The 17,249-nt window shown below is 42.2% G+C and overlaps 1 protein-coding gene across 5 annotated transcripts in view; it reads right to left on the reverse strand.

Moving 5' to 3' along the window:
* The window catches only part of CADPS2 (calcium dependent secretion activator 2), a 2,489,915-nt gene that overhangs the window by 218,791 nt on the left and 2,253,875 nt on the right, over positions 1-17,249 (reverse strand). For all 5 annotated transcript variants that reach the window (XM_078680818.1, XM_078680809.1, XM_078680789.1 and 2 more), the window contains 2 exons: positions 6,682-6,765; positions 6,536-6,568 (listed from right to left, as the gene is read on the reverse strand). In XM_078680818.1, coding sequence (XP_078536944.1) covers positions 6,536-6,568; positions 6,682-6,765 — 117 coding nt within the window. The remainder of the gene's footprint in view (positions 1-6,535; positions 6,569-6,681; positions 6,766-17,249) is intronic.

The raw sequence follows: 17,249 nt of genomic DNA on the forward strand, positions 1-17,249 counted from the left end.
CCCACGGTGCATCAACAGATCCGGTTACGGAAGAGGCGCCTGACCCCGTCGCAAGAGGTGAGCAGCACACAGAAGAACACGGGCATGGAAGAGAAGAACACGGGCATGGAAGGGATTGAATATGTGCACAGCCTTCCAAAAACGCAGCTTTGCGTTCTGATACAAACTCCGGGTTTCAATATATAATTACATCATTAACATTAGTTGAACGCACAGAACACGTATATCCCAAATGTTGAGCTTGTGCCAAGAATACTACGGCATTTTGCACTCTCGGAGTTTACGTCCGCTCTTGAAATGGCGAACTACATTACTACCCTGGTACACTCCACACCAGAGGAAAATCATGCACTAATGAAACATGTGCACATTGCATCTTGCCCGACTTCCTACACACAAAACAGGATCAGAAATTGACCGAGACGTAATGTGCTGCTTTTAAATATATTTTTTTTAGTTGTGCACAAGTCAAGCAACAACACGACCGATTTACAACCACTCAACAAGACAAAGTGTGCATCAACTGTGTCTCGTTCTGGGTTAAATTATATACACAAATAAAAAGGAACGCCTTACTAACGATACTATATAAAGAATCCTTAAGTAGAAGTCTCATAGTACGTGATAAATAAACGGATGCCTAATTAAAGGCGCTGGGTATCTCTAGCAGTAGTAACAGAAGTGCTGCGCGGCGGCAGCACGCACTGCAATATCAAAGTATTTATTATGCTTAGTGCACATGTAACAAATTACTTCTGACAGCTGACAACTAAAAAGTAGTGAGGGAGAGCAGCTCTACCCTGAAGAAGCACGCCTTCACCCCATTCCGGTTTACAAGATGGAGCAGGTCACAGAGTAAGGCTGATGGTCCCTAATGCACCTCTTTCAGCCCCTTGCGCGTGCGCCCACATACACACGACCTGGAACATTCTAAAGAAGAGGTAGACTGCTGGGAGGGAGCAAAGCTTTTATTGAAAGCCCCCAGCAGAGAGACCTTCTGCAACGCAAGCAAGGTACCAGGAAATATACTAGCACAAAAGGTAAACAAAGAGAATGGCGATAGATAGTATGAAGTAGGAGGCCACTACAACATATGATATAGATATTTAAATATCTACACATCTTTACTGACTAAAACAAAGATTTAAGTGGAATTTTATTTGAGTCTTCTTCTAATAATAAAAAAAGCCCTAATGTTTAAAAAACAAAAACAACTGAAATGCACCAGTTATGCGTAACTTCTATTAGTATAACTTACACTGCCTTAGATTTCAGATGTCATCAGCGATATCTGCAAACACAACAATGATGGACAGAATGTGGATCAATGTCACACATTCACCCCAGTCCAAAGATCTGGGCCCAAATCCATCGTTTTTCCACTCCACACCACCCTGGGTTAGACAATGGCGATATGCAAATCAGCGCTGACCCTGTGCCCCATGGGAACAGTCCAGTCCGAACTACAAAAGCCATGTCCTTCCCAGAACGGAAACAAGCATCCGAGGACCGGCCCGGTTTCGAGGTAACACCTCTCTTCAGCCCGGCTAGCTTGATTCCAGTGGTGTGGAGTGCCTGGGACTCACGTCTGAGCATCCCCAGTACACTTAGAGCGGTAACTGCAAACACAACAATGATGGACAGAATGTGGATCAATGTCACACATTCACCCCAGTCCAAAGATCTGGGCCGAAATCCATCGTTTTTCCACTCCACACCACCCTGGGTTAGACAATGGCGATATGCAAATCAGCGCTGACCCTGTGCCCCATGGGAACAGTCCAGTCCGAACTACAAAAGCCATGTCCTTCCCAGAACGGAAACAAGCATCCGAGGACCGGCCCGGTTTCGAGGTAACACCTCTCTTCAGCCCGGCTAGCTTGATTCCAGTGGTGTGGAGTGCCTGGGACTCACGTCTGAGCATCCCCAGTACACTTAGAGCGGTAACTGCAAACACAACAATGATGGACAGAATGTGGATCAATGTCACACATTCACCCCAGTCCAAAGATCTGGGCCCAAATCCATCGTTTTTCCACTCCACACCACCCTGGGTTAGACAATGGTGATATGCAAATCAGCGCTGACCCTGTGCCCCATGGGAACAGTCCAGTCCGAACTACAAAAGCCATGTCCTTCCCAGAACGGAAGAAGAATGGAGTCAAGCTATCCTGGCTGAAGACGGCTGATAGCCAGAAACCGGTCCTAGGATGCTTGATTCCGGTCCAGGAAAGACATGGCTTGGCAATTCAGGCTGGACTGTTCCCATGAGGTACAGGGTCAAGGCTGATTTGCATATGGCCATGTCTGAACTGGGGTGGTGTGGAGTGCAGAAAAACGATGGACTTAGGCCCAGATCTCTGTACTGGAGTGAATGTATGACATTGTTCTGCATTCTGTCCATCAACTGTTGTTTTTGCATTTGTCACCCCGAGTGTGATGGGTATGCTCAGACGTGAGTCCCATGCTCTCCACACCACTGGAGTCAAGCTATCCTGGCTGAAGACGGCTGATAGCCAGAAACCGGTCCTAGGATGCTTGATTCCGGTCCAGGAAAGACATGGCTTGGCAATTCGGGCTGGACTGTTCCCATGAGGTACAGGGTCAAGGCTGTTTTGCATATCGCCATGTCTGAACTGGGGTGGTGTGGAGAGCAGAAAAACGATGGACTTAGGCCCAGATCTCTGTACTGGAGTGAATGTATGACATTGTTCTGCATTCTGTCCATCAACTGTTGTTTTTGCATTTGTCACCCCGAGTGGGATGGGTATGCTCAGACGTGAGTCCCATGCTCTCCACACCACTGGAGTCAAGCTATCCTGGCTGAAGACGGCTGATAGCCAGAAACCGGTCCTAGGATGCTTGATTCCGGTCCAGGAAAGACATGGCTTGGCAATTCGGGCTGGACTGTTCCCATGAGGTACAGGGTCAAGGCTGATTTGCATATGGCCATGTCTGAACTGGGGTGGTGTGGAGTGCAGAAAAACGATGGACTTAGGCCCAGATCTCTGTACTGGAGTGAATGTATGACATTGTTCTGCATTCTGTCCATCAACTGTTGTTTTTGCATTTGTCACCCCGAGTGGGATGGGTATGCTCAGACGTGAGTCCCATGCTCTCCACACCACTGGAGTCAAGCTATCCTGGCTGAAGACGGCTGATAGCCAGAAACCGGTCCTAGGATGCTTGATTCCGGTCCAGGAAAGACATGGCTTGGCAATTCGGGCTGGACTGTTCCCATGAGGTACAGGGTCAAGGCTGATTTGCATATGGCCATGTCTGAACTGGGGTGGTGTGGAGTGCAGAAAAACGATGGACTTAGGCCCAGATCTCTGTACTGGAGTGAATGTATGACATTGTTCTGCATTCTGTCCATCAACTGTTGTTTTTGCATTTGTCACCCCGAGTGGGATGGGTATGCTCAGACGTGAGTCCCATGCTCTCCACACCACTGGAGTCAAGCTATCCTGGCTGAAGACGGCTGATAGCCAGAAACCGGCCCTAGGATGCTTGATTCCGGTCCAGGAAAGACATGGCTTGGCAATTCGGGCTGGACTGTTCCCATGAGGTACAGGGTCAAGGCTGATTTGCATATGGCCATGTCTGAACTGGGGTGGTGTGGAGTGCAGAAAAACGATGGACTTAGGCCCAGATCTCTGTACTGGAGTGAATGTATGACATTGTTCTGCATTCTGTCCATCAACTGTTGTTTTTGCAGTCATCAGCGATATAGCATGTGCCGTCATAAACAGGGCATCATAGGAGTGGAAATTCTGACAGCAGAAAACCTTTTGACATCATGGTCCTCCAACAATGTATTCTGCCAATTTATTCTAAAAAATAACCTGACATTAGGGTAAATGAAGTCAGGCGGGACCTAGGTGTAAGCACTATCAGTGGCCCAGTGTTGTTGGCAAACCCCTGTTACACACAGCCAAAGGCCATGTACAGCGGATAAAGAAATAATTTAATAGAATTTAGATATGAGGAAAATAATCACAGAAATAAACTATAGTTAAGGTGACGTTATATTTAGAATTGGTTATAACGCCTTAACCTGTGTTCAAAACATCCCTCAAAGTCACTTAATTAAATCACAGTTAAAGTACAGTTCTGGTTATGAATTAAAAAATAAAGATCAGTGAGATTTATTGGTAATGGTTAGTTCCACAATCCACAAATTTCAACATAGTAAAGCAGACCATAAATCTCACACCAAACACAATGCTTATGTCGTCAAAATGCTTACACCAATAAGTAACTGCAATTAAAAGGACATCATTATATAGCACCTATTCTAAGTAATGAAAAATACTATAGTCAAAGTCTTCTCTTGGAAAGTGTTAAAAGTATTGTAATATATGATCTGAAAGATTATTTATGGCATTAGTACTTACCTCTCTGGCATCAACATGGAGGTCATATACGCATATCTTGTTTGGGTGCTTTTATTGCACAAAATAAATTGGTATGCAATCCATTTTTCAAATGGACTTGTGAAAAATGGAAATATTTAACAGGTCTCTGTGAAATGAGTTTCATTATTATATGGGCAGTCCAAAACCACTCTGCTAAACTTTACCACTGTCACGGAAACTCAGATAATTTGGCAGTTGAAGACCACGTTACATACACAGGTTATCTAAATTGTATACATATGTATATGTAGGATACACCTGAGGTAACTATGTAATATGATCCTATATTACCACTGAAGTGTTCGGCTGACATTATAAAACCTGAGGATAATGTGGTTTTCAAATGTCACCAGAAAGGTGAGATGGCAATATAGGACCTTATTACACCTTTTAACCACTATGTCTTATTTACACTACATGCTTATTTTAGGGCAATTAGTAGAAAAAAGGTTTTTTTGAAATGGAGAAATGTATATTGAAAATGGCAAATGAAATACTCAATTAGACTGTTTGGTTGTCTGCAGTAAAAAGAATAGAGCAATCCTTAACTGTGTAGATAGGAATGTAGACTTTTGGGAAAACACTATTTGCATTGTTAAAAACACTTTCTGTTCATGCAAGGTAGAGATTGTTGAAGCTATTCTCTTCAAGATGTAACTAACAATGGGCCCTGATTGGAATTATAATATTTAGGTTTTGTTAATGTTTCATGAATAGATTGTTGATAAAACAAACAATAGACAACAGTCAGAGTGAGAGGAATTATGAAATTCGGTGCATACTACATTTACTGCATAACAATGGGTTTAACACACTTGCCGCTTAAAATGCAGATTTCAATAAAATGTTATGCTGTTTCTAGCTCAAATTGCTCAAAATAATGCTACCCTGAAATGTGGTTCAAAATTCTGCATAATTTGCCTTCTTTTGCAGCATTATGTAGATAACACTGCTGTATAATTTGGGTTTACATTGTCTCATAATCCTGCTGTCTTTGAGGACAATAAGAAACCTCTCTAGAGCCGTTTGGGACTGTCAATATGTTGATGAAAATTTGGCCTGTGACATATTTTCAGTAGTACATGGGGCCTGTGAAATGCAGGTTTTTATACAGCAGCAATATGTAAAATAAAATCACATAAGGGATATAACATGAGTAAATGTATCATACAAAATTATATTGCAATTGAGGGTTGTCTGTTGACATCATGAGCCACTAGACTGAAGGCCAATTGGTTTGCAGAGGTCACCAAGCCCCCGAGATAGACTTAAATGCATGTGCCATAGTCACTAATTTTTTTGATGGTACTTCACAAAAAAGAAAAGAAGGAAACGGCAGCATTATATTGAAGAATATATTCATTACCATGGTGAATTAGGTGCTCATTGCTAAGAATTGAGTTTGACCTGCAGGTCATAATCGAATCTCAGCAAAATTAACTCAGCCCCTCCTACTTTTGTAGGTAAATTAAAAGAAACTAATAGGTTGGGTAATTGTAACACGTGTTACTTACTTTATTAAGTATTATTAAAAGTGTGCTGACCCCATGCATCAAAACGATAGAACTCAATAATGAGTTTAAACTGTAAGTAAATCACCTCACGTCAATGCAATGAAGTAACTGTTTAACAAAATAACATACAAGTGTTTATTTTCTTTCATGCTGCGTGGTGTTTTGTACCACCTCCATTTTGTGATATGAAAACGCTCTATTGGTTTGAACTATAAAGCTAACTGAATATAACTCACATGGAAGCACTTTGGGCAGAATTTGGCGCAAAATGTGCTTCTTATTAAATTGTATAATTTCCCTTTTCTTCCACAAATTATCCTGAGGTATAGCAGAAGCGTATAAAATGCACTATTCAAATTTCTCTAAAGTGTTTTTTGCATAATTTTTTTATGAAACTCAAAAATGATTATATTAAAAAAGATTGCTAGCAAAAATGAATTGTTGAAAAAACAAAAAAATGTGCTATACAAACTGATCCCTCTGCCAATGTAGAAGTGATTTGGAAATCTAATTCTGATAGCCAACTTTTCTAGATCGTTTTGTCATGAGGAAGCACAAATACAAACGTTAACTCGACAAGGAGTGAAGGTAAGTTGTACTCACGGGAACATCAACGTACTTTGCAGCAGCTTTCACCTGCAAATAAACGTAAATGCGAATAAATTAACAGGTGTCATGCAGCTGCGACTAGTTAACAGCAGGAAATTGAAAAACTTGTGAAGTGTCAGCTTATTAATTTGCATACTTACTGTGAAGGAGAGAATGGAGGAGAAGAAAGTGCCTTCATCATATCTTGATAACTTGGACAGGACATTTTCTAACACAGAAACAAACTGCAGAGAAACAGATAGAAGCAAGTAAATCGCACTGGGTGAAAATATCACATGACACAGGAATGGTAATGAGGGCATAACGCGCCTGTCCAACATTCATACATACAGACATACACACACAAACCAGCGGCAAGTGCAAATAAGTCACAGTAAATAACAGAATACAGTGTAGGTCTGTGCTCTTCTTAAAATCTAACAACTTTAACATTCTCATCCTGTGACTTAAAACAGCTGACAGACAGGTTTATAACCATGGCAAAAAAGAGTTCGCTCCAAGAAAGTACATAAAGAACAGAAAAGCTTTCCGCAGGTCAATACAACCTACTGAATGTTCCAGGGGAAGTAGAAAAAATTAATATAGATAAAGCATGATTGTTATAAATGAAGGTCTCTAACTGGCAGAGGTATGCACCTTTGTCCAAGCAGGGACCCTTCCTTCTAGTCAGGGTAAGGGAGTTACACACTTTAGATAACCACTGCTCTCCCACTTTGTGGCTTGGCACGAGCAGACAGGCTTATCCCAAAGGTAATGTGTAAAGTATTTGTACTTCAAACACACAGTAACACAGTGAAGACAACACCAATGGACACCACACCAGTTTAAAAAAATCAGGTATCTTTATCTAAACCAAACAAAACCAAAACAACAAAAATTCAACATACATGTATCAAGATATCGCTTTAATCGCTTCGCTGCGACCGGAATTTCCCTGCCGTCCAGGAGAATTCCACGCGTGCGTGTTTCGGATGGGCCCTGGCCATCCTCCACACACGCCCACTGTGACGTCAGACAGCCGGGGCACATCCAATGCACCAATGTGGTTAGAAATGGTTACTTGCAAAAATAGAACTGTAAAAACAAAGAGATCCACCTGGGGCTATTACGACGTCGTGAAAGGCATAAATCCAAAGTAATACGCTGACTGTGAGGTGCGCGGGCCAGGCACGAAGTCACACAAACACTCCAACAACAGAACCTTGGAAAACAGGCAATGCACAGTATCGTGGAGGTGAGTTATCAGTGCCAACATGAGGCTGGCTCCCTTTTACCATGGGGGAGGCAAGGCGTCGAGTCAGTTAGCAGGCAAGGTGTTGAGTCCAGGACAGGGAAGTTAGACAGCATTGGCGGAGAGGCTTCGGTTTTGGTGAGGCGATGCAACGTCAAAAAGTTTGTGAAATCACCTTCGTCGGTTATCTGCCCCGCGATAAAGGAATACTGGCTCTGGAGGTGATGGCGTCGGTGCGAGCAATGGCGCTGGGAAAGCCGATAACTGCAGGTGTCGGAGCTACGGGGCAGGCGGGGCATTGCCTCATGCACTTCAGGAGCAGTGCTCCCGGGCTCGGTGCAGGTTGTGGTGTCACTGGTAGAGTTATTATTCTTGCTTTTCAGCACTAGCCACACAATTCTCAGGGCCCAGGAACTGGAATTGGCACTCTTTTGAATACAGGAGTACACAGAGGAGTCCAGGTGCTGGTCAGTGGGTGCAGGTCAAGTCTTTGTTGCTCTGAGACTTCAGAACAGGAGGCAAGCACATACAAACCCTTGGAGATTTTTCTTCAACAAGGTTCACAGCAAAGTTCCAGTCTTTGTCCTCTGCTTGGCAGAAGCAGGAACTGCAGGCCAATCCAACAAAGCACGCACAGCAAAGGGTCAGTAGTGCTGCTTACAGCTCTCCAGCTCTTCTCATTGGCAGAGGTTCCTCTTGAGTCCAGAAGTGATCTAATTCTCTGGGGTTTAAGATCCAATACTTATCTACCATTTTCTCTTTGTGGTAAGGGTCTATGAACCCAGTCCAAGCCCGTTCTGGCATCTCTGGTCCAGCTTCACTACAGGAGGTGAGGACAGCATTGTGCAGAGGAGGGACTGCCTATTCAGGTGCTAGTGAAAACTACTCCCACCACTCTAAATGCAACCATGGACTATTCAGTCTGGCTATGAGTCACCCAGGAAAGGCAGGGCACAACTCAACCCCCCTGTGGCTGCCTACAGTTAATGCACATCCCAAGCTCCTGTCACTCCAAAACCAGACAGTCACTACACAAACAGCAGAGACACAATTGGGGGATATTGATTGACTAACACAAGAATGTCCATTCAATTCGCCCACAAGCCCCATATTACATCAGGAAATAAGGGAGCCCCCTATTAAGCTTATGAGCTGGAATATTGCTGGACTACGCTCCAAGAGGGATAATAAGATGTGGATCGAATTCTTGAGGCAATATGACATAGTCGCGATGCAAGAAACATGGGATAGGGAGTGGAATTTCTGGGTGGACGGGTTTACTTCTTATTTTGTAGCCTCATGTGCATCCAAATCAGGAAGGGATAAAGGAGGATTGATGTTGTTAATCTCAGTTAATATATTAGGTATAGTGAAAGAGCTTAATACCACCTCTCCAAATATCTTAGCCATAGAAGTTCTTATGCCCAACAATAATAAAGTGGTATATATTAATTTCTATAATGCAACACAGGGAGATAACTCTAACGAGCATATCCATTCATTAATACAATTTTTATCTACATATAAAGAAGCTCAAACCACTTTTTTCTCTATCATCCTAATGGGTGATTTTAACGTCTATCTATGTGACTTAAAATGTCAGCTTTTAGATGTAGATTACCCGGTTTACTCAAGTTACCAGCATTTCGAACACACGGCAAAGGGATCTGCCCTGGAAGAACTACTTATAGAGGCAGACCTGTTCGAACCTGGGTTTGCTGACATAAAGGACCGGGTACCTACATATAATGCAAGGGAAAGTGAAACCATTATAGATTATATGTTTCTATCTCCTGCATTATTAAACTATGTTTTATTGTATAATGCTATTCAATCCACGTTTAGTGACCATAATCCAGTGGTCCTGGAATTGGTCAATACTACACTTTCTTTTAATAAAACAGGGGTTCCTAAAGTTATCACTAGAGTTCTGACCAAGGAAGGAAATTAAAATGGAACAAAATTATACCTGAGGAATTCCTATCCACAATTAAATCTAAGGTAGGGAATGAAATTAACACTTGCAGAGACCCACTGAGATTTGGGGGTGATGTAATAGCTTCCTTTGAAACGATCTGTCAACAGGTCACATTAGAACTCACGGTGAAGCGACCACAGAAACCCAACTGGGTGCATAGATGGTTTGATCATAAATGCACCAAAATACATGGTGAACTCTTGCAAGCTCTAAACAAGAAGCCTAGAGATAAGGGTAAGGTCTCCTTTTTAAGGAGATTATATAAAACTACACTACAAACCCGGAAAAATGAACTAAAACAAGAGGCATGGGACTCACTATTTGACAAAACTACCCTAAGGGATAGTTCCAAATTTTGGACTATAATTAATTCTCCCTTGTTCAACGGGATGGAAAATGCCCCGCTAGAAGTTAATATCACAGAACAGGAATGGTTAAACCATTTCGAGAATGTATATGGGAGCAATTTGGAACTTGATATTTATGAGACATACCCCAAAGAAATAGTAGGACCCGAACAGAGTATTACTATTAAAGAGGTACAGTTAGCAATAGCTGAAACATCTGTCCAGAAAGCCCCAGGACCAGATGGGGTACCGTCTGATATGTACAAAGCCAACCCTGAGCTTTGGTCTATAATACTTACTAATGTCTTTAATCTAGCAGCAAACTCTACTCCGGCAATCTTTCCTAAGACCTGGTCCCGTTCTATTATAATACCAATATTTAAGAAGGGACAAAGGGGGGACCCAAGATGCTATCGTCCTATTTCTTTGATTGATTCGTCAATCAAAATACTAGGAAAAGTAATTTTGGCCAGGATAAATGCTTGGGCAACAGATAAAGACATTTTATGTGATGCCCAATATGGGTTTAGAGCGGGAAGAGGTACGGAAGATCAATGCCTAAACCTACATCTAATAATCAACAAATACACAGTAGCATCAAAAGGCTCAATCTTCCTGGCATTTATGGACTTATCCACAGCTTTTGACTTAGTCAACAGGTCAAAGCTGTGGAGGATGCTCCTGGAGCTGGGATTAGACCAGGCTCTGGTGAATTTTCTTGCCGAGCTACACAGGGACCTGTCTGCATCAATTACAATGACGCAAGAGGGAAAATGCACTGCTAAATTTAAATCTGGCAGAGGGGTGCGTCAAGGTTGTATAATGGCCCCAATGTTGTTCACACTTTACATCAACTCCCTGGATAAGGTCTTGGCAAATGTAACATCAGACATTCCGCGTATGGGAGGAACGCCCATCCCTGTACTCCTATACGCGGACGATACAGTACTATTGGCAAGAACACCTAATGCCTTACAAAGACGACTTGATTCATTTGGAGAGTTTATGGTTAAGTTGGACCTGGTGGTCAATTCAGACAAATCCCACGTCATGTCTCTGGGGAAAAGGAGAATGCATTTTAAAACAGTCTCTTGTAATGATAGTATAATTACTAAGGTCAGAGTCTTCACCTATTTAGGAGTGGTGTTTGATGATACAGGCTCCTGGGCCCCCCAATTATTAAACAAAGCTGTTGCCATAAGAAGATCAACATCTGCTATTCTTGGCTTTGCTAAGAGATTGGGAGGCAAACCGGGGGAAGCAATCTTGTCTATTTACAAAGCTAAATCCGTGGCCATAGCTAGGTATGGGGCCGCAATATGGGGTTACAAGGACACAACCACCATACAGAGGGAGGAAAATACATTTTTGCTGGCTATTCTGGGTCTTCCCAATTCAACTGCCAGTTTTGCTGTACATCGAGAGCTGGGGATGGGACATATCTCAGACTATGTGAGTATGGCACCTATCCTGCAATGGATCAGAACATGGATAAATCCCGCCCTGACTCTGAACCACAAGATTATAAAGGACTGTTTGGCTCTAGTTAAAGTGGCAGAAATAAAATGGTTGTTTTATATCAAAACCATATCTAACTATCTAGGGCGCCCAGAAATATTTGCCAACCCAGAAAGTCTAGTTAAAGCTGACATTAACTGGGTAAAAACAAATTTCATTAAAGCTAGGGAATTGGATCGCGAAGCCACGGAACTTTGTAAATCGACAGTGAGGACTCATTATTTACTGATATCGACAATGTCTATTCAACCTTATTTGACAACTGTCACTAAACCTTTCCATCGATGGCTGTTAACTAAATTCCGTTTTAACCAATTGCATGTGTTACTAGGAAATTACAGGGAGTGGAGTAAACCAGAGGAAGCCGCCCCATGTAAATGTGATTATCACTCATACCAGGACACAATGCATTTTCTGTTTTTCTGTTCTTTTTATACAGAGGGAAGGAAAAGGTTTATCATGCCACTGTTGAAAAATAGGGGTTTCATACAAGTAAAACCAGCTTTAATATATCTACAACTGATGGAATCCTCTGCTGTTATGTTTGGGGTAGCAAATTTTATTGTAACATCTATTCGTAATAAAAAAGCTAGGCAACTAGAGGAAATAAATTGTGATTAAAATTAACCCTCAATGACTGAAGAAATCGTAAAGATATAATTGAAAAGATAATTGATCATGAACCCCTGCCTTTTAAATGTTGATTTGTGGATAGTGTGTACATTCTGTAAGATATTTTGAAAATCCATGCACCTGATGAACGCTGTGAGTTGTGTATATGAATTGTATATTATGTAAATATTACTATTGAGTCTGTAAATTGTGATTTTAATATGTAATTGAATAGCATACTTTTATGATTTTAAATAATCGAATAAAGTGGTTTTGAATTGAATTGAATTGAATTGAATTGACACACAGAATAGTTAAACAAGAAAATGCCTACTTTCTAAAACTGCCATTTTCAAACACACAATTTAAAAACCATCTCCCTAAAAAGATGTGCTATTAACTTCTTAGTTCAGAGAGCCTAAACTCCATTTCTCTAGCTTGTCCAACTGGAAAGTTATACTTGTAAGAGGTGACAAAGTAACTTCCATGTTAAGCTATGGGACAGATAGCCTTTAAATAGTGAAAAATAAAATTGGCTGTATTTCACCATCAGGACATGTGACACACACCAGTACATGTCCTACCTTTCATATACACTGTACCCTGCCCATGGGGGTGCCTTACATGTAAGAAAAGGGAAGGTTAGGGCCTGGCATGTGAGTGCACTTGCCAGGTCAACATGGCAGTTTAAAAACATGCGTGCTGACACTGCAGTGGCAGGTCTGAAAAACATTTACAGGGCTATTCCTGTGGGTGGTACAATCAGTCCTGCGATCCACTGGTAACATTTGAGGTAAAGGCCCTGGCACACTCAGTGCACTTTACTAGGGACTTACCAGTAAATCAAATATGCCGATCATGGATACCCAATTATAATCATAATTTACGCAGAGAGCATATGCACTTTAGCACTGATTAGCAGTGGTAAAGTACCCAGAGCCCTAAAGCCAACAAAAACCAGTCAGGAAAAATAGGAGGAAGAAGCAAAACGTTTTGGGATAATCCTGCAAAATGGGCCATTTCCAACAATGATAAAGCAGATGAAAGGCAATAAAAGATAAAACTGATAAAATGGTAAATGCAGCAGTAAAAAACAAAGCAAATCGCACAGCAAACTCCAAACTCCATTGTATTGCTTTGGTGCACCTATCCTTTGTCCGCCCATACCATAGGCTATGATTTGTAAAACGGAAGTATAACTGCAGTTCCTGGTTTTAGCTATTTAGCTCTGTAGGCAGTGCTTAACTTGAGCCCACTGACACTCATTTAAGGAGATCGGCACTTCTTTTTCCCTCATTGGACTTTGACTGTCAGCAAGAGAGGGAGAGGGAAAAACAAAAACAGAGGATTGAAGGAGAAAGACTGGAAAGCCTTCACAAAGGGAGAAAGCTGGAACTTGCACGTGGGAGTTAAAGCTGCAGGAAGTGCCTGATGGTGGATGGAAGAGTCATGAGGTCAAGTCAAGAGAAATCAGCCTTGTTATTCAGTGCACTGATGTTTAAAATCATTGGCTGTGGGTTTGTAAGGAGACCTTAGGGTATCAGCACTCATTCTATTACAACATTAAGGGCTGTCTGTAATGGTCAAGAATAAGCTTTCCTGGTTTTTGGGGACCTGCGTGAGCCAGGGCATCGGCAGAGATGGAGAGACCCGAGGTTTATGGTCAGGATTACACCATTTTATTTATTCAGAAGTATGCTGAAGGTTGCAGAAGGTGGGCACCAGCACTCGTTTTTGGAAATGTATTCTTCATCATCAGGCTTTTTCCCAGACCAACAGAGAAAAGGGAGAAAGTGGCGAAAGACGGATGAAGAGAAATATAGTAAAACCACGAAAAAGGATGGTAGCAGGGATGAAAAGAGTTTGCAAGAGCGAGATAAAGAGACGGGAAGAAAAGGGTGATGGAAGAAAGGGTCACAAGGTGGATAAAGATAAGGCAGCCTCTGTATTTGGTGACCCAGAATTCAGCAGCGCTGCTGCAAGATGCTATGAAAAAGTCGGGATTTTGTTTCTTAAACAAGGTAAATGCTGGTTGGACAGTGTATTTGTATGATCATGTAATGGTCTATGTCATTCTACATTGATGGACTCTTAGACCCGTATGATATGTCTGAAGGGATTAGTAATAATAGGAAAAAAACATACAATTCTGGATGTCACTGTTAGCAAAGTTGTCAAGTTTAACAACAGTTCATGCGCAAGAAAGATAACACGATAAAAAATATAAAGTCAAACTGCAACAAGCATGCTATCTGTGTTAATAAGGAAAGAAGATAACGCAGTTAGCGTGTCATTATTTTAAGAAGTTCACTGTTCACCTCGTGTAGTCTGTAAGGTGGCATAAGGTCGTAAAGGGTGTACTTTGCGGGAGCAGGCAACCCGTCACATCGCACAAAGCCATCTCGTCACAGTGACATATTACAAAAAGCAGCTCAGTCGGGTTATATGTAGGAACAACCTAGTAATATCATTTATAAGACATGATACAACGCAGTGCTTGAAATGGAAAAATAGAAGTGCAGGTACCCTGTACCAGAGTCCATGCTTTGTTTCTAACAAGTGCCAGTACTCTCCAATTAAAAGTATTACGTCACTCTTGAGAAGTGCAGGTACTCTCCCTCTCAAAATAAAAAAGTGCTGGTACTCAGTACCGGCCCATTTAAAACACCGATGACACTGATAAAATGGTAAATGCAGCAGTAAAAAAACACACCATATCACACAGCAAACGCCAAACTCCGTTGCATTGCTCTGGTGGACCTGTCCTTTTTTTCCGCCCATACCATAGGCTATGTTTTGTAAAACTGAAGCATAATTGCACTTCCTGGTTTTAGCTATTTAGCTCTGTAGGCAGTGCTTAACTTGAGGCCCTGGCACTCATATTTGGAGATCACATTCATTTTTCCCCATCAGACTTTGACTGTGAGCAAGAGAGGGTAAAACAAAAACAGAGGCTCGTAGGAGAAAGAGAAAGACAGAAAAGCCTTCACAAAGGGAGAAAGCAGGAACTTGCACGAGGGAGCTAAATACACAGAGAGTGCCTGATGGTGGATGGAAGAGCCATGAGGTCAATTCAAGAGTAATCAGTCTTGGAATTTAGTGCACTGACGTTTACAAGCACAGGCTGCGTGTTTCTAAGGAGACCTTTGGACATCAGCACTCATTCTTTCACCAAATTAAGCACTGTCTGTCATGGTCATGAGAAAGCTCTTTCTGGTTTTAGGGGTTCCACAGGAGCCAGGGCATTTCAGAGCTGAAGAGACCCGAGCTTTAGGGTCAGGTTTGCACCAATTTTATTTTCAGAGGTATCTCTTACGAAGACGTCACTCAAATGGTGACAGATTGAGGAAGGGCATGAGTAGTCAGAACATCAAAGGGAAGGGTGTGACATTAGTTTCTTCAAGGCTAATGACAACTAGATGCAGAGGTTTTCCCATTCCACCAAAGTCAAAATGTCCCCTTTTAGTCATTTAAGCTAAAAACAATGATGTCCTCACAAGAACAGCTGCCCTTGTTCAACTTCGTCTGATCTTCCTTGCGTTTTCCCCTCACTGTGCAGTGAGCTCATAAGGGTGATGCACAATTTTACTGGCATTCATCAATGCAACAACAGGTTCAGCTTACCACAGGTACCTGTAAAGTTTTCCACCACAACAATTCTTTACTCAGAGTGATTAGGTTTTGAGAAAAATGCAAACTAATTGAGGGTAGTGTATTCCTTAAACTTGCATCTGTGGCTGCGAGAGTCAGGCTCCTGCAGTGGCGGCTCCTCCGCTAAGGCATAGAAGCATCTCCCCACTGCTTTTTAGCAGTGTAAAAAAAGGAAAAATAAAATGATAATAACACAATGTTATTATAACTTTATTTTTCCCTCTGCTGAAGCAGTTTTGCGGGGCGGTGCTGGGCTGTTCTAGTCACAGAGCAGGGGGAGGAGTGGTGAGCGCACTTTGTCAGTGCGCATGGCGGCTTGGCCGGCAGTCTTGGACGCCAAACAGTCATGCACACTGTGCATGTTCTCCACCGGCTGTAATGCACAGCCTGGGTGGAAAACATGCACAGGCTACCACTGCCTGCCTGAGTGCCGAATCACAGTGGTCAGACCAATCACAAAGCTGCATTGCAGCATTGTGATTGGCTTAGGAGAGCCTGTGTGCTTCCTGCTTCCATTCCAGCCGGAAGAAACACAGAGAGACGACAGAGGAGAGACGGGGTTAGAAGGTAAGTGTATTCTTTCTCTCCCCGCCACCTCAGACCCAAGCCAGCCGTCACTGGGCTCATTTTGTGAAAAAGGAGGTGAAAGGCAGCAGAGAGTTACAAAAGATGTAGTAAAAAGGTTCCATTTATTCACCATAAATCATTAATTCGAGTAGCATAATTTTTTGTCAAAGGATGGTCAGAGATGTATAGGTAGTGCTGCAGCTGCATGTAGAAGGTGGAATTTAGCTAGATGATTACATGTTTAAAGCCTTTATTGCAGTGGTGAGGATCCTATAAACACCTATGTTTTGCTGCAGTCATGTCATTTGCTCTGTAGACATACATATTAAAAATATTGCAGCTTATGGAAAAGGAAAGCCATTGTCACATTTCGAGATTGTCTATTCTTCCAGAAATGTCGCCAGAATGTGGGAATGACATACAAACTGTGGAGTGTATCTCAAAATGAGAAACCAGAAGCAAAGAAGCTGCTGTGAAAAAGACGGTAGGAGTATTTAGTGGAAACAGTGACACAATGCTGAAGGTTGCAGAAGGTTGGCGCCATCAGACTTTGCCTTAGACCAAGAGAGAAAATGAAGAAAGTAGCAAAAGCAGGATGAAGAGAAATATAGTAAACCCATGACAAAGGATGGTAGCAAGGATGAAAATAATTTGCGAGATAAAGAGGTGGGAAGAACAGGGTGATGGAAGAAAGGGACTCGAGGTGGATGAAGACAAGGCAGCCTCAGTATTTGGAGACCCAGAATTCAGCAGTGCCGATGCAAGATCCTATGAAAAAGTTGGGACATCTTTTTTTTCTTTGAG

Source organism: Lissotriton helveticus, chromosome 1_1 (genome assembly GCF_964261635.1).
Source record: "Lissotriton helveticus chromosome 1_1, aLisHel1.1, whole genome shotgun sequence".
Taxonomy (NCBI): Eukaryota; Metazoa; Chordata; class Amphibia; order Caudata; family Salamandridae; genus Lissotriton; species Lissotriton helveticus.